Here is a 27482-nt window from a genome sequence, read left to right on the forward strand (position 1 = left end):
TGTGGGATCTAGTTCCCCGACCAGGGACGGATCCCATGGTCCCCGCACTGGGAGCACTCTTAACTGCTGGACCCCAGGGAAGGCCCCTGGTCCGTCTCCATGATCCATCTCGGGATGCCGTATTTTGCCCAGGTGTTTTTCCTTCTTCCCCATTTCTATCCGCTGACGGGGAGAACATACTTAACAATTCTCTCCTAGAACTCAGGAGACCGGGGCTGCTGCTCCAGTTTGCTCTCCACTTGCTGCTGTTTGACCTTGGCCCTGCCCCATCCCTGCCCTGCCTGTCTCCAGTTTATACTGGGACTGTATAAACTGTGGGAGAGGCTCATCGCTTGGACTCTGCATAGTGACGATGGAGGGGAACCATGCAGAGGGCAGGTTTGGGGAGCCCTGCTGGAAGGGGGCTGCACTCACCATCCACGGGGGTGCAGGGCTCGTACACCAGCCGGTAGCCCTCCAGGACGCCGTTGGGGAACTCCGGGGCCCCCCAGGACACGTTCACGGAGGTGGTGGTCAGCTCGCTGAACCTGACGGAGCTGGGAGCGCTGGGGGCTGGAGGGAGAGAGCAGAGGGGCTTTGTTTCCTCCCTTCTGGAAGTTCAGAGCCCTGGGTCTGGTTCCGAGGAACCAGCAGGGGCGCGTGGATCCCTGGACAAACAAGAAAGCGGGATTTCATGCAAGAGAGGGCGGGAGGGGTCGCTAGAGGGCACTGGGCCCCTCCCCTCCCTGCTGACATCCTTAGCATTCTTCTCAATGTCAGCGTCCAAGTACTAGGAGAAAACAGGATTTTGTTTTCAGAAAGTTGGAGAACTCAGGCTTCCTCCTGATAATTGGCCCTGAGAGCAGGACCCCTGGGGTCGCTGCGGTGGAGGCGGGGGAGGGGGGGGTGGTGCCAGATCATGTTCTGCCTTCCCTGGGGGCAGGGGGGGTGCCTGGGCCTCAGAGCATCAGGTGGGCATTAAACAACCAGCCCTGCCATGGACATGGCCTCTCTCTTGTCCTGGGGCCCCAGGGATTATGGCCAAGAGACACCATGCTGGCTGAAGCAGTGGAACCAGGACCTGTCAACTCTCTGGAAGATATTTTCTTGGCCTGAGAACCCGACCCTGAAACCATAGGAGGGGAGAGGCCTGAGGGGGAGGACAGAGAGGAAGCGAGGGAAGCGTCCAGCCTGCAGCATCCCGAGCTGGCTCCGGGGGGCGGGGGTACGGGGTACAGCCAGGCTATTATTGTCCAGCGCCACCTCCCCACAGAGCCGGGGCTGATCCTGCCGGCTTCCGCTCGGCCCGGGAGGCAGCGTCAGTGAGCCGTCTGTGAAGGGGGGAGGTCAGGTCTACAGGCCCTTCCTGCCTCCGCTCTGCACGAGGGATGTGAGGCAGAACACTCCGTTTCGGTGACGGAAGCATTCAGGCTCCCGGGGGTCCGCATCCAGCCAATGACACTGACAGGGTGTGGTGCGGCCAGGCAGACAGACCCCCGGGAGCCTGGCGGAGGAAGGAGTATCCCTGGAGCCAGAGCCGGAACCCGAGGAGGACAATACTTGGGAACAGACTCCTTGGGGTCTCGCTGTCTCTTTAAGAGAAAGATGATGGACAGAAGGGGAAGCAGCAGCTTGATAAAGAGGCGAGGTTAGGCCCAAAGGCTTGTATTCAAATCCACGGGGAGGAAACTCCACGGCAGGCAAAGGAGGGGACTGAAGCGGTGAAGACAGCCCAGGACTAGCTCAGACATCCGGGGCTCCAGCCTCTCCTCCCCACCCCGCCCCCACCCTGCACCGACCAGCAGGGGACCGTGGGGGAGAAGCCTCACTTCCCGGGTCACCTGTGCTCATCGTGAAACGGGCCCATCCGGGGGTTCCGACAAGATCAAGTGCATACTACTGCCTGAGAAGGCGCATGAGTGTGTGTTCGTGCTAAGTCACTTCAGTCGTGTCCGACTCTTTGTGACCCCGTGGACTGTAGCCTGCCAGGCTCCTCTGTCCAAGGGGTTCTCCAGGCAAGAATACTGGAGCAGGTTGCCACGCCCTCCTCCAGGGGATCTTCCCGATGCAGGGGTGGAACCCACATCTCTTACATCTCCTGCATTGGCAGGAGGGTCCTTTACCCCTAGCGCCACCTGGGAACAGCGGCTCAAGTGGCAGTGATGCCGTCTAGAGGGGTGCCCTGCATGTGTGGGCTGCAGGGCTCGCACCCCGCCCGCTCCTCCCCTGCGCTCCCCTGCAGCCTCCTAAAGGACCTCCCTGCCCCCATGAGCCTGTCCTCTATTCAGCAGCCAGAGCCATCTTTCAAAAACATAAGCCAGATCCTGTGGCCCAGCTGCTTATCCCCACCAATGGCTGCCCATCATGCTTAGAATTAATGCCGGACTTTCTTCCGAGGCCCCCAGGCCCTCTACCCTCTGACTCTCACTCCCGGTCTCTCAAGCCTCCCGGCCTGCGCTCTGGCCTCTTGGCCCCTCCAGCCTCCAGGCCTCGGCACCTGCTGGTCCCTGGACTCGGAACACCCCCCGCCTCCAGGACTTCCCGTGACCGGCCTTGTCTTCCCACTGAAATCTCAGCCCGGATGTCAGCCGCTCAGCCGGGCCTCTACGGGCCAACCTCTCCAAAGCCATCTGTCCACCCCTTGCCTCTGCCCTGAGACCGCTCACACCGCCTGCCACCCGAGGTTAATTCCTCTAGATGCTTGTAACCAGCCAACTCCCCTGCTAGGAGGAGGGGACCTCATCAGGTTCCTTCGCTGTTGTGTCCCCCGCATCTAGCACAGCGCAGGCCCAGGGAAGGCGCTCAGTAAGTGAACAGTGGCATGATCAGAGCTGGGGAGATAAAAGCAAGTCGGGTGGGAGCAAGGCAGGGAGCAGAAGGGGGCTGGCTGGGCGCGGACTGGCTGTCGGCAAGGAGGGCTTCCGTGGGAAGATAAGGGGAGGAAGGGCTAGATGCGGGGGGCCTGGCCAAGGCTTCCTGGGGATAGCGCCTCTCTTATTCTTTTTTTTTAAATAATGTGTTTATTTATTCGGCTATGCTGGGTCTTGGCTGTGCCACTCAGGGTCTTTGATCTTTTTGGGGGCGTGCAGAATCTTTAGTTGCGGCACGTGGGATCTAGTTCCCTGACCAGGGATCGAACTCAGGCCCCCTGCATTGGGAGCGTGGAGTTATGGCCACTGGACCATCAAGGAAGTCCCAGCGCGTCTCTTCTGAGCACTCACGTCCAGGCCCCTCTAGGCGGCCATGCTCTGCCACTCTGGAGGGCATACCCTGGGTCCTGGGGACCCAGCTCCCATCGCTCAGCTGCCTCCTCCCGCCCGTGAGCCCGGGTGCCAGGTGGGCCCCCTCGCCTCCCCATCTGCCCCTCCAGCCTCTCCCCCACCTGCTTGCTGGGTCTGGCCCCGGGTGGGGGTGCTCCGAGGCCCGTCCCCCGCGGCGTTGAAGGCTGCCACGCTGACCATGTAGGCCGTGTAGCCTGTCAGGTTCTTGAGCTTGACGCTGTTCTCGGCCAGGAAAAGCGTCTTCACCCGCTCGGTGAGGTTACGCCGCTGGGCCTCCCAGAAATAGATCTGTGGGCACAGAGGTGGCAGAGTGAGGGAGGCCATGACCCAGCTTCCCCCTGCCCCTGCCTGATCCCAGGGTCGCAGACACACCTCCGCTCGAACTATCCCCAGGCCTGGACGGCAGGTGAGTCACCCAGGAAATAGTACTGTTCTTGTTCAGTCGCTCAGTCGTGTCTGACTCTTTGCGACCCCATGGACTGTACCCTGCCAGGCTCCTCTGTCCATGGGATTCTCCAGGCAAGAATACTGGAGTGGGTTGCCATTCCCTCCTCCAGGGGATCTTCCTGATCCAGGGATGGAACCCATGTCTCCTGCATTGGCAGGCGGGTTCTGCCTAGGAAGAACCCTGGGAAGCCTAGGATATAGGAGTATTTAAGAGCTGCTTTACAAACCCTGGTGGCTCAGAGGTAAAACATCTGCCTGCAATGCGGGAGACCTGGGTTCGATCCCTGGGTTGGGAAGATCCCCTGGAGAAGGAAATGGCAACCCACTCCAGTATTCTTGCCTGGAGAATCCCATGGACAGAGGAGCCTGGTGGGCTACAGTCCATGGGGTTGCAAAGAGTCAGACACGACTGAGTGACTTCACTCACTTTTACAAACCCTTCCAGAACCTTCGTTTTCACAGCCAATCCTTCAGTCCCTGCTAGACCGTAAACCCCATGAGGGCACAGAGCCCGAGTCTGTTGATGGCAGGCACATAAGCCCTCAGAATAGTCACTGTAGGTATAAACCAATTCTGTTCTGAGGATCCAGAGTGCAGGGCAGGTAGACTCCACCCCAGCGAAGAGGTGGGTTCAAGGGCCAGCCCATCGGCACCACCTGGGAGCTGTCCAGGGCTGCAGGGCCTGGGTGAGCTGCTGGCACACGGCAGTTTGCACAGCCCACGGTAGAAGTGGGCACGCCTGGGCTGACCCCAGGGTACCGCTGACTCGGGCAGGTGACTTCCCTAAGCTGCAGGGAAGCTGCATAGCTTCTGTATAGCCTCTGTATAGCCGAGGTCAAGGACACCCACTTCCTAGGACCAGCGTGATGGAGAGGAAAGAAGGAAGACACACGAGGCCGCAGGCAGTTTTAGTCCAGGAGCACAGCAGTTCCCCAGCGCTTACAATTACATGGATCTGAAGTGCCTGGGTCCACTTCTACAAGGATTTGCTTTCAACAGATCAGTCAACAGGGTCGGCGGTGGGTTGTATTGGCAGATACAGAGAGCCGTCTATGAAACAATCCCGAGGATTCCGAGGAAGGGCTCTACTTCGTATTAACCGGGAGTTGAGAATCCCAGGTACGGGGGAGCCTGGTGGGCTGCCGTCTATGGGGTCGCAGAGTCGGACACGACTGAAGCGACTTAGCAGCAGCAGCAGCAGCAGGGTTCGCTAGTGGCGAGTGAGGCCATGCATCCTTCCCTAGTTTCAGAACTCTGCGACCAGAGCACGGGGAACGCAGGGAGCCCGAGGCCGCAGGTTTTAGAGGGCATTTGGCACCACCTGCTGGCCAAAGGCGTTTCTGCATGCTCTGGGCTCAATTTCTCAGTTTGCCTGGAGAAAGCTCATAAAAGTGAGAAAAAGCTAATAAAACTGTCCCTGCCCGGCATGTGTGAACTGGCAGTTAGGATGCCTCAGTGCTACAAAATCCTTGTTATTTTTCTAACCCCTCCCTTTTTCTTTCTTTTTCCAGTCTTCTGACATGGGTAGATGTGTGGGAGTTGAGATAGTTCCTCATTAAATCACTCGTTCATGGGTTCACTGTTTGGAAAAAATAAATGAACCCTCTTGGAGTGGATTCAAGAGAGACGGGGAAGAGGCAAGGGGGACAGACGTTTTGGGGGAGGGTTTATGCTAGAAAGGGGCCAACCGGAAAAATGGCTGAAGCCAACGTGAGGTCAGGAAGAGGCGTTCGAAAGATGGAATGCGTTTTAGAGCAAGAAAAGCGAAGATGCAGGAGAGCACTGGCATCACGTTCTTGGCACGGGGGGGTCCAGGACCCAAGCCACCTCACATCCATAAATGGGCACCCTCCGCAGGTGGGTCTGACTCGCGTATACTGAATCCAGCAGACTTCTGTTAGATGATGATTCAATGTCATTTGTGCAAAACAGCCCAGGGACCTGAGCCTTGAGCACCCCAGCAGGTGGCACACGGCCCGGTTGCTGTGCAGGCCGGAGGTGGCCAGGTGTCTGCAAGGAAATGGCTCCCGGGAGCGCCCACATCTTTGGCTCCCTTGTGTCTTAAGCACTCAGAATCATGCCTGGCACACCTGTTGGTGATCAATAACTATTTGCTGATGGATAAACACTGTCTGTAGACGGGAACAGGCGCGGGAATGAATTATGGTCACTACTTTCTATCTCTTATTCTCAATTCCAGGCCCGCTTTTTACAACTGGAGTATAATTGCTCTACACCGCTGTGTTAGTTTCTGCTGTCCAACCATGAGGGTCAGCTACATGTGAACGTACATCCCCTCCCTCTTGGAGCTCCCTGCCACTGACCCCTTCCCAACCCTCAAGGTCATCACAGACCACCGGGTCCCTGCCCCTTCTGGCTTCATCACAGGCGTCTTCAGCCTCAGTTAAGTCAGGTCCAAGCCCACACGCCACATCGCTGGCTGTCGCTGGAGGAAAGCCACACTTTCAGTTCACGGGCATGGCCTCCAGTGGCCGGTAACCGTGCTACACTGGTCTGGTCCACCTACTGCAATATCGCACCTCGCGGCTCCATGCCTCTCCTTCCCATTCCCGCTCCTAGCTGCGGGCCCTTCAGAGAGCACCAGAAGCCATCCTGGGAGACTCCAGACGCTCCCTTCGCCACCTGGACCACCTCCCCCGCTGTGTCCCTACCTTCTGCCTCCCTCCTGCAGCTCCCTACTGAGATGACCCCACCTTCCTGCCCTAAATCCCAGCCCCTGTCACCTCTTCCAGGGCATCACCCACCACAGCTTCCTCTCGTCCCCGAATCACGAAATTCTTCCTCTTTCCAGAACTGTTTTTATCAGCACACACACGAGTTATTCCTCCCATCTTAAAACCGCCTCTGTTGACTGTCTTTTTCCAGCCTCTACTGTATTTCGTCACTTTTCTCTAAAGCAAAACTCCTCAAAAGGGATGTCACCACTGGCTGCCTCTCCTCATTCTCTCTCGAACCCACTCCAAGCAGGCATCCCCTGCCCCGAACTTGTTATCAGAGTCACCCGTGAACTTGGCCTGTTTAATGTAATCATTCAGGGCTCTGGAAACTCCTGTAAAGGGCCAGGTAAGAAATATTTCAGGCTTTGCAGGCCCCACGGTCTCTGTGGAAGTTATTCAACTCTGCCTTGTGACTTGAAAGGAGCCAAAAGTGATCTGTAAACAAATGGGTGTGGCTGTGTGCCAATAAAACTTTATTTATAAAAACAAGTTGTGGGCGGGATTAGGCCCATGGGCTGTGGTCTGCCCATCCCTGAATCACTGCCTCCTAGGTCTCTTCTTGCTTGAGCTCTCAGGAGGGTTGGCGCATCTGCTTCCTCTCCCCTGAAAGCACAGTCTTCACGTGGGTTTTGAGAATTCGATCACTTGCTTTGGTCCTGGGGCTCAGTTTTCAGACGTCTGGTGTTCACTATCTAACCGTGTCTAATCTCCAGGCTTTCGGTACCATCTGTGTGCTGAAGGCGTTCACCACTCACACCTCCAGCCTGGAACTTCTCCCTGGACTCCGCACCCGTGTGTCCAGCTCCCTTCAGCGTTTCCCCGTGGACATCCAACAAGCGTCTCGAGCCTCCTCCTCTGGCCCCCTCCACCTTCACTGCCTCCTTTTTTCCTGCTCTGTAACTGGAAGCTCCAGTATCCAACTGCTCGGAAATCCTTGCTGCTTTTCCTCCTGTCACATTCCACGATCAGCTCATCAGCAAATTCTGCTGGCTCTGCCCTCCGTGTGGAACCAAGAGCAAACGCTTCTCACAGCTACTGCTTGGTCTAAACCCCCATCACCTGGCGATGCCGCCAGCTCTTCATGGTTTTGCACTTGCCCCGACGCAGACTCCCTTCAACGCAGCAGCCAGTACAAGCTTCAAAAACCCAGGTCACCCAGGTCCGTCTTCTGTCCCCAAGCCCCCCATGGCCGTCATCTCATTCAGCCAAAGCTCAGAGGGCTCCAGGTAATGCACTCCATCATGCTGGGTCTCTCTGCTGGGCGTTGTGTGAGCCTAGCACCCACTGAACCCAGGGCCTTTGCTCGTCAGTCCCCTTGTTCCGGAACACTCTTCTCTCAGATCCACACGATTCACACCTGGCTTGCCTTCATCTTTGCTCACGTGGCAGCTTCTCATTAAGTCTTCTCCCGAAGACCCTGTTTAAAGTCCCAAACGTGCCCCTTAACCTGCTTCACTCACCACCAGCTGGAGCTGCTCCTTGCTTTGTGTGTCACTAGCTTTCCTCCCCTGCAGTTTAAGCTCACGCTGTCTCTGATTTAATCTCAGTATCGGGAACGCAGCGGGCACAAAATAACTACTCAATAAACACGCGTTCCTGAAAAGGCCGGCTGCACCGACCTGCCTGCCCCCACACACGTCACAGCTCACCCTGGCCTGACCACTGGCTGGTGGTGTGAGCTCATGGTTGACGTTAAGGCCGACGAGCATGGACGTTAATGCAGGGCTTGTTGTTGCTGTTTAATCACTCAGTCGTGTCTGGCTCTTTGCGATCCCATGGACTGCAGCCTACCAGGTTCCTCTGTCCATGCAATTCTCCAGGCATGAGTACTGGAGTGGGTTGCCATTTCCTTCTTCAGGGGATCTCCCCAATGCAGGAATCAAGCCCACGTCTCTTGCACTGGCAGGCAGATTCTTTACCACCAGGGAAGTCCTAATGCAGGTCTCGGAGGCGGCAATTCTCTTTCCCTCATCAGCGTCCTTGCTTGGTTGTGATGTTCCCCTGAGCACGTGGACCTCTGCGGTGTGATGCACCACGCCCGGGCACCCACACATTTCCGGGGACCGTGCATTAACTGGAGGTGTTCACATCTCCCTAGCCTGGTGTCTGCCAAGCTAGAGCAGGCCCCGCCAGGCTCCTTTGTCGTCCCTGGGGAGGCATATGCTAGGGGCGCAATATTTAGTTCTCCCAGCTGGCGCTGCTCAGGAGCGTCATCCATCTTCAGAGCATCCTTGGCGAGACGTCTCTCCTTTTCGCTCCCGCCTTCTTCACCCCACACAGAGCCAGACTCCTATATATGGGGTCTCCAAGAGCCGTGGGACCCAGCAAGGCCCCTGCCTTTGTGGAAACTCAAGTTTCTGCCTGTGCGACCAGGGCTGAACCAAGACGCTCCTGGTGGCTCCCATCCTCGCCACCTTGCCGCTACACTGGACTGCCCTCTGGAGCAACAAACCACTGCCAGGAATCAGAGCGGCGCCGGACGCTGGCGTGGGAGCCAGGCTTCAGACACGGCCACAGGCTGAGTGTCCAGCCAAGCAGCACATCGTTATTGCCATTACTGTTGCCACCTCCTCCAGAGGCTGGTGGTTCAGACGGTAAAGAATCTGCCTGCAATGAGGGAGACCTGACCTGGGCTGGGAAAATCCCTGGAGGAGGGCAAGGCTCCCCACTCCAGTATTCGTGCCTGGAGAATCCATGTGGACAGAGGAGCCTGGCAGGCTATAGTCCATGGGGTCGCAAAGAGTCGGACACAACTGAGCGACTAAGCACATCCGAGTGGCTGTGTGCCCAGTGCTTCCTCCCCACCCCCTACAGGGTGAGGGCCAGCAGACCTGGAGTTTGATGCTCTGCTGCCAGATTTTTTGGTGAGCCACTAACTTGGTGACTCACCAAGTGAGCCTCATTGAGCCACTAACTTGGGACTCAGTTTCCTCATCTGTGCAATGGGTACAATCATTATACTCTACCAGTTTTAACAGGCTTTTAGGAGTCTTAAGCTAACACTGAAATATTAGTTGCTTAGTCATGTCCAACTCTTTGTGACCCCGTGGACTCTACCCTGCCAGGGTCCTCTGTCCATGGGATTCTCCAGGTACGAATACTGGAGTGGGTTGCCATTTCCTTCTCCAGGGTATCTTCCCGACCCAGGGATTGAACTGGGTCTCCTGCCTTGCAGGTAGATTCTTTACCATCTGAGCGACCAGGGAAGTTCTAAAGGGCTTAGCAAATACCGGAGACGAATAGAATCCTGTCATAACACACGTCATTGTCTAAAATCTAGAAATAACTTTAAACAGAGATTTCCAAGACCTTGTCCGTGGTTCTTCACTAACTGGCCATTCAGTTAGCATCCATACTGTAACTAGAGTTGGCCAAATAACCACTTCAAGGGGTCTCACATTGGCTTCGGGAGCTGGTGGGCTGGGCAAGGGTTGTAGAAGCTGTGGGGATGGTACAAGCTGGGGTGTGGCCCGAGTTTCTAGCATCTGAGTGCCGCCTGCCCCAGGGACGCCGGGAGGATGGGTAGCGTTTTGCTCCAGCTGCGTGTATTTCAGTGGGTTGGATGCAAACAGCCAAGAGAGCGAGTGTAGACCCAGGACCTCTGCCCCTCACCACACCTGGGTCCCTCCCAAGCCCCGCCAGACCCTGTGTCCCCTGGACCCCCTTCCCTGCCCGAGCACCCCTACCTTGTAGCCCTGGATGTCCCCGTTCTGGCTCTCCAATGGGGGCGGCTCCCACGTCACGTCCAGCTGTGTGGCCGTGGGGCCATGGACGGCCACGTTGCGGGGCGCTGCCGTGGGCACTGGGGGGCGAGAGGGGAACCGAGTGTGCAGGGGGCCCCCAGGGAGGAGGCGCTGGGCCGGGCTGGGCCCCGAGATCCCAGACCCCCTCCTGCTGGGCTTCTCGGGGCGGGGGAGGACCGGGGAGGGAGGGGGCTGGAAGCGCAGCAGTGCTCACCTGCCTCCCCGACAAAGACCTCGTGCGGGGGGCTGGAGGGCCCCTCACCCACGGCGTTGTACACGCTCATGCGGATCTCGTAGCGCCGGTGCTTGTTCAGGTCTGGGGGTGACAGTCAGAGAGTGGAGAGACACAGAGCTCACGTCATGGAGGGCGGAGGCTGCGGGGGGCTGAGATGACGCTCCCCTGCGAGCCTGGACCCCGGAGTGCAGGCCCAGGAAAGGACAGGGAACAGCTGGGGGGGCGGCCCCCGTGGCGGGGGACGCCTTGGCTCATCCCTGGGACCCCGCATAGGATGCGACCATCCTGGAGGCTTTTAGGATCGAAAGGGGCACTACTGACACTCACGCTGGGACAACAGGTGTGAATGCCGTGCCGGGTCACAGGCCGCTTCTTCCCGGCCTGTCCTGGTACCCTGGTCACAGGGCTGCTAGGTTCCCAGCTCGTCCCACCCCCCCGCTCCCCCCCAGTCTCCCTAAACCAGGCCGCTTCTTCCCGGCCTGTCCTGGTACCCTGGTCACAGGGCTGCCAGGTTCCCAGCTCCTCCCCATCCCCCCCGCTCCCCCCCAGTCTCCCTAAACCAACTCTCAACATGGGGGCGGGGCTCAGCCTTAGAGAGAGGGGCTTATTGGATGTGAATTTGGTGCTAAGAAACCCTCTGTTTCTACTCACTTTGGGGTGTTTGGGGGGAGACACTTAGAAGCTGAGAGGGGCGCAGTTGCAGGAAAATGGGCCTGACACCTGGGGGGGCATCACTGTGCCTGCTGGGGGGCTCCTCTCTGCTCCCCCTCCCCAGGTGGGCGTTCTAACTACCCTGACAGCCCTGGGCTTGCGCCCATGAGGAAGGAAGGAGATGAATAACTCAGTCTAACATGGGCCCCTAATGGGAGGCCCCCTGGCTCAAGGCTCTGGGTCTTCGGGAGAACTAAACACCCTGTGGGATGTTAGGGAAAGAGTGAGGGCGGGGGGCCGGGGCACTGGCCAGGGACTTGTCCTGGTCCCTGGGGGAAGAAGGGGCTCTGCTCACTTCAGGGTCGAACTCAGTGGGCAAAACAGCTGAGCTGACAAGTGCCTTTGATGGACGAGATGGGCGGCAGCAGCAGCGTGAACCCCCACACATCCAACCAGCGGGACCACCGGGTCCTACCGTGGATCCCCTGTCACCATCCCCGGCTCCCCAGATCATAAGACCAAAGCCATTTTCCTTTCTCTTCTGTCCTGATGGATGAGGGCTGGGGCAGACCCTCCCGGGAGAGCCCCTGCTTTTCTGTGCATTTCAGGAAAGTCACGTGTGTGCAGGGAGGCGCCTTTCCTCAAGCAGCCTGAGGTGGGCGCAGCCCTGGGCTGCTGGCAGGCGTCCTCGGAGGCCCCTCTCCCCTCCCCGTGGAAGGCCTGGCCCGTTGGGGAGCTGCTGTGCAAGGGGACTTACTGTCCAGCTCGTACTGCGTGAGGCTGGGCCGGCTCAGGTTCCGCATGGAGTAGAAGGCTATGGGGTGGGGTCAGGGGGGTGGTTGGGGCGGGGGGTGGGGTGCGGGGGGCCGGAGGGAGACAGCAGACAGAGGAGGTTAGTACACACACGCACCGTGCCACAGAGACCCCGATGAGGAGGCGGGATGGGAAGACACATGCAGAGGGAAGGGGCTTCCAGATTCCTGAGTTAGGGGCCGGGGCGGGAGCGGGTGGGGCGGGGGCAGACAGCTCCCAGGACGATGCTGCCCCACCCTGGCGTGCACCCGCCGGAGGTCACAGGGCACCAGGAGCCCCTGGGAGCCCAGTACCCTCAGATGGAGACGGTTCTGAGGGACCCTCTGGGCCCTTGTCTAAAGGCTGAGTTCCTGCCGTGATGGAGCGGTGTCGTTAATTTCCTCATATGAACCAGAAGCCATTTTACTACTAGGAAATATGACTGTATTATACACAGGCCTATAAAAACACAACCACCAGCACATGTCTGCCAAAAGATAGAAAAAAAAAGAAGAATGCAAGCTGTTGGATCAGCTACTTCTGAGTTTTTTTCTATTAATTTTCCTTGGCTCCACGTTCAATCATCTTGTTGTCTACTAATATCCTCTGGAAGACAGGGCACAGAGGGTTTAAGAGAAGGATGGAAGGAAGCGTCTCAAGACGGATCAAGAGGATCTTAAGCTGCTCCTCCGCTCCCACCTGTCTCTGGTCTGGTCCTACCACCCATCTGGGGACTGATTCCTGCGACCCCTGCCCGTCCCCAGCATGAATCAGTGGGGGGTGGACCACAGCACGCCATTTCCCAGACTGGCTGGACTCCATCCCAAGCCTGTTGCCTCGGGGCCAACCTCCCGCTCTCCCCTACGTCACCGTATTCGCCTCTACCTGGGCCCCCTGCCCATCACCAGCCGTCATCTTCAAGTCCCCGAAGTAACCATCCTAACCGAAAGCACCGCACGTCCTTCCCTAGCTTGAATGACTCTCTGGGGTTTCTACTCGGCTTCTCGCGTCTTACTTCCAGTTGCAGAGGCAGGCTGGGCTCCGAGGACCCCAGGGCAGAACAGTAACCTCCCCGAGGAACCAGAAGGGGCCAGACTGCTGCCCTTGGGACACGACCAGGCTTGGCTTTGAGTCCTTCCCACCCCAGGCCCTTTGCATATGCCAGGACCCCCCACCCCTGCTTCTTTAAGACCTGGAATCATCCATCAGGGCCATCGCCACGGGCATCCCCTGGGACCTCTTTTCTGACACCGGCTTTAGGCTCTCCTGGAATATGCCCTTCACAACGGTCATGCCAGCAGTCTTAGACACCCCTACCAGGGTTTTCTTCTCCAGCACCTGGCTCCTCCTCCAGCCTGCAAGCTCTGAGAGTGCAAGGACCCTGTCTGTCTTGTTCCCTGGTGTCCCCCCAGTGTCCGGGGGCGTGTGAAATGCTAAGGAAGCATGCACTTGGTGACTGAACCTGACGGGGTGAGAGGTGCGCACAGGGGAGGGCGGCAGGGGTCCAGCTGGAGGTTCAGGCTCCGCCCACCCCAACTCCCTCCGCTGTCACTCACAGGTGAGCTCCGCCCACTTGGCCCCTGGGTTGTTGATGCCGCGCAGCGTGAAGCCCCTCAGTCCATCGTAGAGCAGCTCCCGGTAGCGGATCCGGAAGCCCAGGAGGATTCCGTTGATCTTGTCCTCCGACGGCGGCTGCAGGGCAGGGGGTGGCAGGATGGAGCCCGCTGGGCTGGACCGAGGCGGCATGGCCCCTTCCACTCGGCCCCTCCTTCCTTCCCTCCCTCCCCCACAACGCCTCCCGCAGGGACAGGGCAGGGGCTGTGTCTGGACCAGGAAAAGGAATCAAAGTGGCAATGAGCAGCTTGAATTTTCCGAGCATTTCCAGCGAGGTTATTCCACCCCGGTAGCATTCTCTGTGAGGCAGGGCACCACGCCATTCCCACTGAACAGAGCAGGCTCAGAGATGGAAAGGAACTTGCCCAAGGTCACACAGCAACGTGAGGGCCCTGAGCACGACTCTGGATGCAGAGCGAGTCTTAAAGTGTCATCCCTTGTCTAGAAACTTCCTCACATGATCACCACCCTGGCTGAGATCTCTTGGAGTTTCCCAGGAATTAGGAACTAGGGAGAGCCCTTGCCCTGCTGTTCAGCCAGACCCAGGGCGAGTGTGTCGCCTTGCACTGCACCTCTGTGTCTTTATCGTTTTCTCCTTTGCTTTCTGCTCCCGTCCTCAGATGAGCTGGAGAACAGGCTTCTGGAGAACGTGGAAACTACCTTTTATGACACCTCTTCTAAAAAACCCGCTGCAACAGTTCAGCCTTTTATGAGCTCCTTAATTGCGTCCCTGGCTGCATCTGGCACCTCCCTGCGGCTCACTCCATCAGGACGGCCCCGCCCTGCTCCAGCCTCCACTGGCTCCTGGTTGCTCCAGGTCATTTTGTCTTTGGGGACCGTCCTCCTCAGGGGGGCTTGGGGCTGGGGGAGGGTTGGGGAAGGTCCCTCCTGTCTCCTCCTCAAAGGCTTCCCCTTCAGGGGGACTGCAGGTGGGCAAAGGTTGGCACCTGCCCCTCTAATCCTGAGAAAACCAGTTCCTGGTTTGCGGGCCTCTGGGGGTGACCTGCTGAGCCCCATGGCTGGACTTCAGGGGATTGGGGAGGGTCATGAAGGTACCCAGGGGCAGCTGGCTCTCTGAGAAGTGTCCTGGGTCTTCCTCTGGCCATGTGAGAGGCAGTGCCCACATGAGCAGTGGCTGGGGGTGGGCAGGGATGGAAGGGGGATCATTTGTACCTGGACAGTGGGTTCCTGCTCACAGGTCAGAGCCTGGCCCGGGGACAGGTGGGGCACACAAACCTGTGTCTGGTCTCTGTTGGGAACCCCTTCACCCAGAGCAGGGCTGGGTTCATGGAGACCCTGGATGCCCCACGCCTGTCTCTGTCCGAGGATTCTGCTGACCTCAGGGCACCTAGGGCCAGCTAGTAGCTGGGTGACCTGCGACTTTCTCATCCCCTCCCCGAGTCTGGGTCCTCATCCACACAGGGTACGTGGCAGGATGTGATTACGGGGAGGGGAGTGAAGGGTGTGTCTGTGTACATGTGAGCGTGCGTGTCTATGCATGTGGATACCGTGTTCCGGTCCCGCCAGGGCTGGTGAATTGCTGGTCTGAGCGCAGACTGTGACCGAGTCTGCACGGGACACGGGCCCCTCCCCGCCTGCCGGCCGTACCTGCCATCGGATCAGCACCGAGGTGGTGGTGTGGGGTGTCACGGACACGATGGTGGGCGCTTCGTCGGGGGCTGTGGGGAGAGGTGGGCAGCTGAGCTCTGGGGCCCCTGGGAGGCCATGGGAACCAGGTTCCACTGATGCTGATCCCGCTTCAGGCACAATCCACCCCCACTGCCCCCCCACCTCCTGCGCAAGAAGAGCCAATGTGGATGGGGACAGGGGCCGGGACCCTGACCCCAGCCCAGAGCCGAGGGCCTGGAGCCTCTTCTCTCTGCCCCCCACGGGCCTCCCCACGCCGACGCGGCTTCCTGGGGTTGGCCGTGAGCTCGGAGACGTGAGGACGCCAGGCTGGCTGTGGGTGCTGAGCCCTGGAGAAAGCCCCTCGGACCCAAATCTCCTTGGGAGTCTGCCCAGGGAGCCAGACCAAGGATCCAGCAGGCCTAGAGTCCCTCCATCTTTGGAGGCCCCCTCCCCACAAAGAGAATGCCCAGCGCCCAGCAACTGCCCAGGGGACCGAGAGAGAGACCAAGCAGAGGGCGCTGACCGGCTTGCAGGGTGGTCAGGGGCTCTGACTCCTCACTGAACTCGCTGTCTCCGATGTCGTTGGTTGCCTTCACGCGGAACTTGTAGGATGTGAAGGGCTTGAGCCTGTAGAGGAATCGGAATAAATGAACGGGGAGGTGTCCCTCTAGGTCCCCCATCTCTGCTCGCCGTCTCCCCAGGGCAGCCCCGGAGGGTGCGGACCAACTACACAGACAGGAACATGGGGGCTCAGAAGAACGGTCTGCTGTGCCGGTGCAACCTGGGACCCCCTAGACTGGGCCGGCTCAGGGCGTGGCCTCAGGCTTGGTCCCAGCCAGAGGCCCCCAAGTGGAAACGTCCACATGTTTTCTACCTCGGAGAGGCCTGCAGGCAGAGTAACCCCACTGGGAGCTGACCCCGCCCCCAAGAACTGCCAGCCTGCTCTTGCACTTAGTAAATTCAGGAGGGGCCGAGGGTCTCAAGAGTTAACCAGCACTTCATCTCTATAAGGCTCATTTCCTCTCCAGGCAAACGGCTTCCTTTTTGATTTATTGGGGGTGCGGCGGGGGGTGGGGAGAAGAAGAGTACTGCTCAAAACTCTCGGGCACGTCAACTGGAATATTAAAAATACATCCCAGTAGGAATTAAATTGAAGGCAAGATTTCGGAGCGGAGCTCCACTCCCCTATTAAAGATGGAGAGGGAGATGCCGGCTGGCTGGCGGGATCCAGCTAATGAAGAGTGGCCAGCCTCTCTCGAAGGGGGGGGCTTCTAGGCTCCAGAAATAGATAATTAAGAGGCAGCCCTAACAAGGCTCCAGGGAGGGTGGGGAGGGAGGTTCGGACACAGCCGGAAGGGATGTGCGTGGATGGGGAGGGGTCTAGGGGATGGGGGCTGTGGAAGCCATGTGGGGGTGGGCTCTGGGCCCCCAGGAGCCCCTCCAAGGGTGCCGTGTCCCCGGCTGGTCGGGGCAGGGTGGAGATGCTGGCGGCCAGGCCGCGGGGCCTCACCGGTCCACGAGGAAGGTGGAGGCGTTGTGGCTCACGGAGGCCGAGTGCAGCGCCCACCGGCCGCTGGGCAGCTCGCGGGTCTGGACGGTGTAGTAGCGCACGGGGGACAGCCCGTCGCTGCCCGGCTCCCAGGACAGCAGCACGCTGCGTGCCTTGACGTCCTCCTGCTGCACCACGGGCTTGCTGGGGGGCTGTGGGCGGTCTGGGGGGGGGGCACACGGAGCAGAGGGCGAGCGGGTGAGCACACGGCGGGAGTAAGAGATGTGCGTTCTCACCCGCCTCCCCAGCCCACTTCCACACACAGCAGACCCGACAGTCAGCATCGGGGCTCCTGGTCAGCGGTGGTCCCTGGGCTAGGGGAGGCCCGGGTGTCTGGGAATTCACCCCACCCACCCCCCAGGGCTCACAGTGAGAGGTGTGGACACCGGCTCCTTTGCCCCGTGTCTGCACAGGGCTGCGATGGGACCTAGGCTGGCCCTGACGGAGTGTGGCTGAGCCCGCGTTCCCTCCACAGGACTCGGCGTGTCCGCCGCCCGTGCGTGGTCCCCTCTCGCGTCCCCACGCCCTGTGGCGGGGGTTCTCTGCGCTTCGGCTTTGGGTGGATGAGTCTCTATTGACGGGGCCTGTCCCGCACGCTGTGGGCTGTGTGCCCGCACCCACTAGGTGCCAGGACGCATTCCTCTCCATGTGTGACAACCCAAAGGCCTCCAGACTTTGCCCGGTGGCCCGGTGGGGGGTGCCAAGTTGAGAACCACTGTCCTTCTGGTTTTTTCCTGGGAACACTGTCGGATAAGTCAGGTTCACAGGGGCCCGGGGATCAGGCCTGCCTCTGGGGAACCCGATCTGGGGTGAGAAGCCAGCTCAGGGCCGCAGGGTGAAGGCAGCCGGGGCTCTGGGCTGCAGCCCCATTTTGCACCCAACTGGATTCCTCTGTCGAGGGGGCGGGGAGTGAGGAGGGAAGTTGACCTCACCAACCCGCCCTTCGGAAAACCAGTACCAGCTCAGAGCACGGTCCTAGGGAGGGGACTGCCCCGCCCAGCTCTGGAAGTCAACTGGAGCTGGTGCTGGCCTTGGGGACAGAGGGGAGAGCCCATTCTTCACTGGGGACCAGGACAAGAGACTCACAGCTTGTCACTGGCCCACCCCTGGCGGGGCACCAGGAAAGGGGGTGAGCGCCCGCCCCCTCCCCGGCCCCAGGGGACAGTCACCTCTCTTCTCAGTGGTCACCACCAAGGCCTCGGCAGCCTCTCCCCAGCCCTTGCGGGTCTGGGCCGTGATGCGGAACAGGTAGACAGACTCCGGCTTGAGGCTGGTGGCTGTGAACTGGCGGGCGCTGGGCGCGAGCACCTCCACAGCGGCGGCGTTGGCCGAGGTGGCGTTGAGCCGGTGCGTGATCTGGTACGCTGCGGGGCGGGAAGGGGGGTGGCGGCGCTGGGAGGCGGGGCAGGCTGCCCCCAGGGCCCCAAGCCCAAGGCCACCGCAGCGTCTGCCCTTGAGCCACCCTGGGTCACTCTCACGTCCTCAGCTGCCCCCTGGGGAGTGTGACTCTGGGGGGCCTTGGACAGCTGCGATCCACCCCCCACCCAGCCCAGCCCCCCAAGGAGGACACTGAGGCTCAGAGAGGCCAGACCACTTAACAGGAAGTGACCAAGCCAGGAGTCCAGCCAGCCCAGGTCTTTCTGAGTTCAAGTCGCGTGCCCTCCCCACCTCCACTCTTCAGAGGCGTGACTTTCACCGGGAGGTGCCGGGATTGAGAGCCCTGAACCAGATATAGGTGGTCCAGTCCCCACAGTACAGGTGAGGGGCTGAGGCCGTGGAGGGGAGCAGACGGGCTCAAGTTCACACGGCTGCTGCTCTCAACCCTGCACCTCCTCCTGCATCTGTGAGTGTGCGTGTGTGTGTGTGTTAAGGGAGGAGCCTTGGGTATGAAATGATGCTTCCCATCTACAGCATCCCTGCTGGGGCTGTGGGCCCCATTTCCCACCTGTGATAGCCTCCGGGCTGAGCCTGTCAGGGCAGCCTGACCTGGCCACACTTAGAAGCCATGGCCGAGGTTTACCAGATGGCCCGTCAGCTGGGGCCCTGGGGTTCTTGGGGCACAGAGCTGATTAGTGGCCCTTCCTGCCCCTCTGTGGGGGCACAGAGCTAATCAATGATCCTTAAGAGACCTGAACGTGACCGTGCCCTCCAGCTGATAATCTTACAGTTCCTTTTTTTTTTAAGTTAATGTTTAGTCGATCCACAGTGTTGCGTTGATTTCTGCCGTGTAGCAAGGTGACTCAGTAACACGTGTACACGCGCATTCTTTTTATAGTACTCTCTTCTATTAGGGATTATCCCAACACACTGGACACAGCTCCCTGTGTTCAGAGAGGACCTCGCTGTCCGTCCATTCTAGGGTTCTCATCTGCCGACCCCAAACTCCCCCTCCCCCCCTCCCCCTCCCCCTGGGCCACCACAAATCTGTCCTCTGCCAGACTGAGATTTCCAGTGGGAGAAGTCAGAACCCTTCTCGAGGATATGTGAATGCTGCTTGGGCTCAGTCTCCCTCCTGCCAACGCAGAATCTGCCTCCTTTGTATCTTACACCTCCTGCTTCTGTGGCCAGGGCCCGGGAAGGGGAAGGCCTTACCAAGAATGATGCCGTTGGGGGCAGCGGGGGGCTGCCAGACCAGCCGCACTGATGTGGTCCGCACCTCTGGGAACAGGATGCCCACAGGGGGTCCCGGGACTGGGGGGCACAAGGGAGGAGCAGGTGATGGTGTGCCCCCAGACCCACCCGGCTCCTGCAGAACAGCTCGGGGGAGGCGGGGGACAGGGCCGCTCGGCTCAGTGAGCTGCGGGGGAGTGTGTGTCTGTGTGTGAGCATGGGGCACAGACATGTGATCAGGGAGGTTTACGTATTATTCGGCAGGAAGTAGAAGGGACCCAGGCTGCAGCCTGGGGGCAAATGGAAGTGCCCATCCCGAGCAGGCACCACTCCTCTTTCCAGAACTCTCTCTGGAATCCTCAGATCTGGGGCGCCCTGTCCAAACAGCCCCAAGCATGCTTCCTGGGTCTGTTCCCCGGATCCACCCTCCCCAGGGTGCAGACTTGCCCTTCTGGACCCAGGAATGGCCAACGGGCGGCTGTTTTGGGGCACGCATGTGGATGGAGACGGGTATAGGCCAGAGGGGACGGGGCTGAGGAGGGGAGAGAACCAGGGTGACGGGGGCATAGGTTTTCCTGTGCAGCTTCCATCCCACCAGGAACGCCAAGGAAGCTGAGATTTCTAAATTTGAACTTGGCCTTCCAGGTCATTAGGAGGGTATATTTGTCAAGGCGGAAGGATGAAACATATTTAATTTAACAGATCATTAGCTTGATTTATGGCTTTTGAGCACAGAGACACATGGTGTTTGGGCTTCCTTTGGCCCTCTCAGCCCGACCCCACCGATGTTTGTGCTGAGCAGCGTGTGAGGATGCGTGTGGGCAGGAAGCAGGGCAAAGGACCTGTCAGGGCGGCCTCTGACGGGGTGTTTTGCCACAGAGACGGACGCCTGGAGCTCAGCTGGTGTCACTCGTTGGCAAACAAGACCCGCAGGCTTGTGCAAAGGGAAAACCAGGCCTCTCCCTTGCACAGGCCTGCACTAGGCCTGAGCCTGCCCCCAGGCGGACAAGAAGCAAAAGGGGCACAGGTTCTCTTTTCTTGCCCCAGCGAGGCTGGATCAGACGCCAAAGGCCCTTGCGCTGGCATCTCTTCCCTAGGGATGAGGTCTGTTGCTAGCCTTCCCTGCAGTGGGCAGGTGGCCCTCAGAAGCCTGCTCCCCCAGGGGAAGCCCGAGGCCAGGGTTCCCTTTGGGGCAGCGGGAGATCCCAGGAGGGGCAGGGCTGGGGAGGGGGTGGTGCAGGGGGACGCGCAGCTCCCAGCCTTGCCCAGACCCTGGGGGGGGTGTGACCTCACCGTCGTCCAGGGTCCGCTCCAGGATGGGAGGGTGGCTGGGGCCCCCGTCGCCGATGCGCGTGAAGGCCAGCACCTGGATCTCATACAGCACGTACTTGCCCAGGCCTGTGAGCTGGGCGCTGCGGGAAGAGTTCCCTTCCACCAGCCAGAACCGAGGTGGGGCGTCCGAGTCCTTCTCCTTGTATAGCACCTGTCAGAGCCCAGCGCAGGGTCAGGGCCGTGGGCTGGGTTCTGGTCTTGCCAGAACGTCTCCTGTCTCCTCCCCAGGAGCTGGGTGGGGGGTGGTGAGGATGAGTGGGTGGACCCGGGGCCCCTTGGAGGGGCTTGGTCCCCAGGTTACACAGGCTAGTGCTCGGGGAGGGAGGGGGACACAGGGATGCACTAAGCTGCAGAGCTGGAGGTTCCTCGGAGAGCATCCGGCTAGGAAAACAGCCCAGAGAGGGGCCTGACTTGCTCAAGGTCACACAGCCAGGAGCCGCAGCGCTGGGATGTCTCATGACTTCCAGGCTAGGGCTGTAGGTGCAGGCTTGGAAGGAATTCTAGAAGATGATGGAAACTGAATCTGGGCCTGTGGGGGCCCAGTGTGGCCTCCTGGGGGAGGCGGAGCTGACCCCCCAGGACCCACAGCCCTTATGGGAAGCTTCCCCACCCCCAAGGGAGGACTCCCTGGTTGCCGTGGTGACCTGTGGATGCCAGCAAGCAGATCCCCTGTGTCCACTCTAGAAGGCAGCATCCTGAGCACCAGGGGCTTGCCAGGATGGGGTGCCTAGACGGGGAAGCAGGGAGCCTCTCACCTTGTAGCCCAGCACGAGCCCGTTGCGGTCGGCCTCGGGGACCTCGTTCCAGCGCACCAGCATGCTGCTGGAGGTGGTGGCCAGCGCAGACACGTTGGTGGGGCCAGAGGATGGCACTGGGAGAGGAGGGAGGAGGAGGAGGGGCTCAGGACCCAGCGTGGACCCCGCAGTGGAGGGGTGGAGGGAGTCCAGGGAAGGAACGGGGGTGCAGTCCCCAAACAGCAAACTATCCCGCGACCGTGATGCTCTTGGCTCCGGAGCATCACACGTGCTGCTTCTGGCGCGAGGTAAACCCGTGACCCCCGCTCAGACTCACGACAGGATGAGCCTACACTTCCTGCCAGTGCAGCCGCAGGGGGTGCAGGTGGGGTGGCGGGGGAGCCTGGTGGGAAGGGAGCCATCATTTAAAGGGCGTCAGGAAGAAGCCACAGGGTATCCGCCACGTGCGGACGGGTGAGGGCTGCCTGCAGGCTGGGAGCACATATTCTGTGGGTGTCCCCTTGCCAGGCCCCTGTGAGCGGCTGCTTGTGTTTCTGGAATGTTCTGAGAGCTAACCCAACCCGCACCCCCCTTCCCCTCCCCCACCTCCAATCGTGGGGTCTTGCAGGCATCACTGAGGTCAGGGTTAAAGGGCGCAGAGCCAGGTATCTCCTCCTGGGAACCTGTCCCCCTAACTTAGGAAGCAGTGCAGGGAAGGATCAGGTACTACAGACACACGCACGCACACACACACACACACACAGGATGCTCTGCCAGACGCTGAGCACAAACAGGAGAATGAGCCCAGGACATTCCTGCACAGCAGCTCCAGCCTTAGGGACTGAGGTGGGCTGTCCCCAGGCCACAGGGGGGTGACCTGGGTGAGGGGCGGGCACCCAGGCCGGTACCTGACTCCCGGGTCCGGCCCATCACCGCTGGGCTCCAGGGCCCGCTCCCGACGGCGTTGAAGGCCTGCACCTGTGCACGGTACTCTGTCCACTCCTCCAGGTCTTCGATGGTGCACTCGCGCTCCACACGGTCATGGACCACGTGGCTCAGCGTCTTGCCGTGGCCGTCTGCCCGGCTGTACTTGATCTTGTAGCCCACCGACTCGGGGTTCCCGTTGTATGCCATCTCCGGGAGAGGCTGCAGGGGGGATGGGGGTGGGGCGCAGACTGCTGTGAGGCCTGCCCCACGCTGCGCAGACTTGCCAGGCTCGAGCGGCCTCTTCCGGGGAGACTTCGGGATTACCCAGCCTACTGCCCAGCCTCTCGGCACTGTGTGAGGCACGCTCAACGCTGAGCATGGCTTGGTTGTGTGACTCTGTGTTTCTGATGGCCCCACCTTCTCCCCGAGTCTCCCCCCGGGCTCAGAGGAGAGGCAGAAACCACTCTACAGTGTGTATGACAAATTTACGACCCTGCCGAGGGGGCTGGCCCAGGAGGAGCGGCGTACAGGCTGTCTAACACGTGGCACCTCTGCCTGCGGTCTCTGCCACTAAACTCCTTCCCCCAGCCTGCCAACAGACACTTATTTAACTGCCTGCAACATGCCCGATCTCAGCCCGCGTCTGCCCTTGGAGAACAAGCGTGCGGAGACAGCGTCTCCAGCACAGGAGCCGCTGCCAGGAAGTCCTTCCGCCCAGCACACCTCCGTCTCTCCTGTGCATTTTCAGTCTCCCTCTTCTTGGAGTCTCGGTGAAGAGAAAAAAAAACAAAAACAAAAACAACTTCCTCTCCTGGGCCTGTGACTAGGCTGGTGATGCCGAGGCCACTGCCTTAAGGTCATCTGGATGAACTTGGCGGTGCTGACCCGCAGTGGAGAGGTGGGCCTGTCGGGGGCAGCCTGTGACCCGGGCAGGCACTAGAAGACTCTCGCTCTGACGGTGGCAGGGCTGGAGCTGGGGTGCTCTCAGCCCTCACTGGCCCCCGCTCTGCTTCCCCAAAGAGCCCCTGATCCACGGGCCCCCATGTTCTGACCCACTTTCTCCAGCTCCTCAGCCTGTGCCTCGCCCCCTCCATACTCTCTCCCCGGCCCCGCTCCTATAGACACTTAAGTGAAACAGACCAGAGACCATTAAGGCAGCGATCGATGCGCCTGAGAGCTCGAGCTGGGCCCAGGTCGCAGGCTCCCTCGCCTGCTAAGGAAAGGTAAGGGGCCGTGCCATTAGGGGGGCCCCAAGGGGCCCGGGCCCCGCACAGCCCGGCAACTGCCTCCTCTGCCCCTCCGGCCCCCACCCCGGGTATTGGACGTCTCAGCCTTGGAAACCTTAGAGGGAGGGGCGGGGGCAATCAGAGAGCCAGCCTGGAGGGGAGCGGAGCGGAGGAGGGAAGTGGGGATGGGGGGTGGTGGGCTGGGCAGGTGGACAGCTCCGCGCGGTGCCCGCAGCTGGCAGAGGGGGGTGGGGCAGGGCTCATTGTTCATAATTAGCGCTTATCCAGGGTTTACGGTCACCAGCGCCTCCGTCAGGCTGTCTACGTAAATGAAAGGCAGCAATGACCTGATAAACCATAACCCTGATAAGCTTTGGTTCTGATAAACCAAAGCTCGGTGCTTTTTAAGTTGAGTTTGGGACAACTAGTAAAGATCTTTCAGTTAAGTTCAATTCAGTCAGTCAGTCATGTCCGACTCTGCGGCCCCATGGACTGCAGCATGCCAGGCCTCCCTGTCCATCGTCAACTCCCAGAGTTTGCTCAAACTCATGTCCATCGAGTCAGTGATGCCATCCAACCATCTCATCCTCTGTCGTCCCCTTCTCCTCCCGCCTTCAATCTTTCCCAGCATCAGGGTCTTTTCAAATGAGTCAGTTCTTTGCATCAGGTGGCCAAAGTATTGGAGTTTCAGCTTCAGCATCAGTCCTTCCAATGAATATTCAGGACTGATTTCCTTTAGGATGGACTGGTTGGATCTCCTTGCAATCCAAGGGACCCTCAAGAGTCTTCTCCAACACCACAGTTCAAAAGCATCAATTCTTCGGCGCTCAGCTCTCTTTAGTGGAGGCCAAAAGGAGTTGTGTGGGGACTTCCTTGGTGGTCCAGTGGTTAAGAACTCGCCTTGCAATGCAGGGGACGCGGGTTTGATCCTTGGGCAGGGAACTAAGATCCCATATGCCACGGAGCAACGACAGCCCCTGCCCCGCTACTCCTGAGCTCCTGTGCTGCAACTAGAGAGTCTGTTCACCACAACTAGGATCCCACACGTGGCGACTAAGACCTGATGCAGCGAAATAAATATATCCATAAACGAATGTTTAAAAAAATGAGTTGGTGGCTGGAGGGACCAAGTGAAGCCGAGTCGGGCAAGCTCCCCCCGAAGCTAGGGTTCCTGGGTTTTCTAAGAAGCTGGGCTGTGCAGAGCTGGCCCCACGTCTCCTCATCTAGGAATTCCTCCTGGTTTGTTGCTCGGTGGGGCTTCATCCCGGGAAATGCTGTCCCGGGGGAATGTTCAGGGGGAGAAATGTTCTCTTGTTCCCCAAGAACAAAAGCATGCTCAGGGTTTACGGCAGTGGGTTTCGGGGGCCCTGGGTTGGGATTCTGAGCCCTGCTGTTAACTAGAGGGTGTGGGAGGATGGAGGGAAGGTTACTTGGGAAAGTTATCCCACCTCTCTCTGCCTCAGTTTCGTCATCTGTAAAGTGGGGCCAGGATTACTGTCACAGGCTCCCACAGGGAGGGCTCAGTGTCCAACGCCGACAGCGCTCAGAACACTCAGACAGTGCCTGGCGGGAGGGGAAGCCCTCAGCTGTATCACCAACTCGTGCGGGGTCACGTGGGGTAATGACCCTCGACGTGGAGCCTATGGGGACAGAGCTTAATGGCTCTGCCAACTCTCCCGGAACCTCAGGAGGAGCCACTCATTCTCCGACTTGGTGGGCGAGACTACTTAGGTCTGAATCCCAGAACCACCGCAGGGAGCTGTGTGACTGGGTGAATGCATAACCTTTCTGAGCCTCATTTTTCTTAGCTGTAACTTGGGATAGTAATGTGTCCTTTGCAGGATTATATGGAAGAAAAAAGGTAAAATGCTTGACACGTGGCAACGCTCAATAAAGTGTTTTCTAACTTCTTATCACGTAGAACACTTGTTTGTCTGGCTAAGACTGATGGCCAGAAGCGAGAAGGGGGCTGGAGGTGAGCCAGCGGATGCCCGCTTCTGCAGGGTGATGAGGCGCAAGCAGACGTCCGACCCCCAGGGCCCTCACCGCGCTCGCGGGAGCCTCACCATCCAGCGGAGCCACAGGCTGGTCTCACTGGCCGTGCGCAGGGTCACGTTGGCTGGGGCCATGTCAGGGGGTGCCTGGAGGGTCTGGATCTTTCTAGAAGGCTGGCTGGGTGGGCTGGTGCCCACAATGTTCACCTGTCGCATGCGGAAGCTGAGATGGGGGGAGAGAGGGCGGGCGCAAGGGTGAGGGCAGGCCGCCAGGCCGAGCCCACTGCTGTGCGGGCAGCCCCTCGCCTCCGCGCCCCGTACCTGTAGTAGGTGAAGGGGTTGAGGTCGGGCACCTCCATGGAGCGGGCGTCGGGCTCGTTGGGGAGCTGGTGGATCAGCTGCCATTCCTCTCCCTCCCCGACCATGCCCACCTGCAAAGGGAGACCCCCTTAGAGCCGGCCAGCCCGCCAGGCTGAGCTGGGGGTGCAGGCCAGCCCATGCAAGGCTTTGACACAAATCCCATGGCTCACCTGGAGGACACCAACTGGGGCCCCCTTCTTTCCAGGCCCTTAAACATGACTTCAAGGGTGACCCTGAGCCTGCCTGCATCAGAATCTCATGGGACACTTATTACAATACAAACCCATTCCTGGGCCCTGCCCGTGAAAGCATCAGAAACCCTGGGGGTGGTGCCCAGGAGTCTGCTTGTTCAGTAAGTAAGCTTCCCAGGTGATTCTCCTGAACAGCTGGCATGTTTCTAAAACCCCAGCTAGGGGATTCCCTGGTGGTCCAGTGGATAAGAATCTGCCTGCCGACGCAGGGGACTCGGGTTTGATCCCTGGTCTGGGAAGATTCCACGTGCTGCGGAGCAACTAAAGCCCATGTGCTTCAACTACTGAGCCTGAGCCCTGGAGCCCATGAACTGCAGCTGCTGAGCCCGCGTGCAGTAAGGACTGAGGCCCTTGCTCTAGAGCTGGGGCTCCACAAGAGAAGCTAGTGCAGTGCAAAGCCTGTGCGGCACGACCGGAGAAAGCCCACGCGAAGCCACAGAGACTCATCGCAGCCAAAACCCCAGCTAGATCAGAGTTCCTGGGGGTGGGACCCGGGCACTGCAGTTTCTGAACACTCCCCTGGTGAGGCCAAGCTGAGAACCATGAGTGTAAAGGAAGCAGCTGGTCATTTCTCTGGGCCAGCAGGTCGCCACACTGATCAGAGGGTGTGTGCGTGTGTGTGTGTGCATGTGTGTGTGTAGGCATGTGTGTACAGGTGAGGCAGAGGGGAACTGTGGACACTTTTGGTGCACCTGGCCTTCTGTACCTCGCATATAGACTTCACACTGATGTAAACACACACACAGTTTGCTCTCAAGAGCAGGGGCGTGGCCCAAGCGAAGGGCAGGCTGCCCGCTCTCCCCTCCGCAGGCTCTACCTGGGCCTCCACCAGCCAGCGGGAGATGGAGGTCTTCCCGTCATAGCCTGGCTTGAACTGCAAGGTCACGGAGCGCGGACCGATGTTGGAAATGCCCAGGTTGGTGGGGGCTCCGGGGAGTTCTGGAAAAAGGAAATAGGGCAGGAAGGGAGATTAAGAAGAAGGTCTTTCCACATCGAACAGGGCTCTCTGGGCACAGAGGGGGCCGTGTCACATATTTCCTGGAAACCTCCTCCTCCTCCTCCGAGCAGACCGAGGCCTCACCCCCCACAACCCCAACCCCAACACAAGCTTTCGTCCTGCATCTATGGCTCGCTGTGTTCAGACCAGGGACGGGGCAGGCTCAGGGCTGAAAGAACCTCAGGGCCATGCAACAGGGGCTGGGCTTCCTAGAAAGAATCCTCCTCTCCATCCACCCATAACCTGCGACAGCGCTCCCCAAATGATACTGCCTGAGGGAGATTTGGAGGACGGGTGAGGGGAAGGAGGAGACCTTGTATCCTGATCAGGAGCCTTGAGGTTCAGGATGAACAGAAAGAGCTCAGATGCCAGGGTCAGACTGCTTCCGATGCT

At 59.6% G+C, this 27482-nt stretch overlaps 1 protein-coding gene across 2 annotated transcripts in view; it reads right to left on the bottom strand.

Moving 5' to 3' along the window:
* SDK2 (sidekick cell adhesion molecule 2) overlaps positions 1–27482 on the bottom strand; it is a 268058-nt gene that overhangs the window by 26604 nt on the left and 213972 nt on the right. The window contains exons 22-38 of one of the 2 annotated variants that reach the window (XM_070389018.1): positions 26910–27031; positions 25803–25912; positions 25554–25704; positions 22243–22480; positions 21356–21471; positions 20562–20751; positions 19251–19349; positions 17828–18022; positions 16620–16821; positions 15633–15736; positions 15089–15159; positions 13423–13558; positions 11832–11888; positions 10403–10504; positions 10132–10247; positions 3362–3548; positions 415–552 (exon numbers count right to left, since the gene is read on the bottom strand). In XM_070389018.1, the coding sequence (XP_070245119.1) occupies positions 415–552; positions 3362–3548; positions 10132–10247; positions 10403–10504; positions 11832–11888; positions 13423–13558; positions 15089–15159; positions 15633–15736; positions 16620–16821; positions 17828–18022; positions 19251–19349; positions 20562–20751; positions 21356–21471; positions 22243–22480; positions 25554–25704; positions 25803–25912; positions 26910–27031 (2334 nt within the window). The remainder of the gene's footprint in view (positions 1–414; positions 553–3361; positions 3549–10131; positions 10248–10402; positions 10505–11831; positions 11889–13422; positions 13559–15088; positions 15160–15632; positions 15737–16619; positions 16822–17827; positions 18023–19250; positions 19350–20561; positions 20752–21355; positions 21472–22242; positions 22481–25553; positions 25705–25802; positions 25913–26909; positions 27032–27482) is intronic. The other variant, XM_070389019.1, reaches the window with a different exon arrangement.

This window comes from Bos mutus, chromosome 19, assembly GCF_027580195.1.
Source record: "Bos mutus isolate GX-2022 chromosome 19, NWIPB_WYAK_1.1, whole genome shotgun sequence".
NCBI lineage: Eukaryota > Metazoa > Chordata > Mammalia > Artiodactyla > Bovidae > Bos > Bos mutus.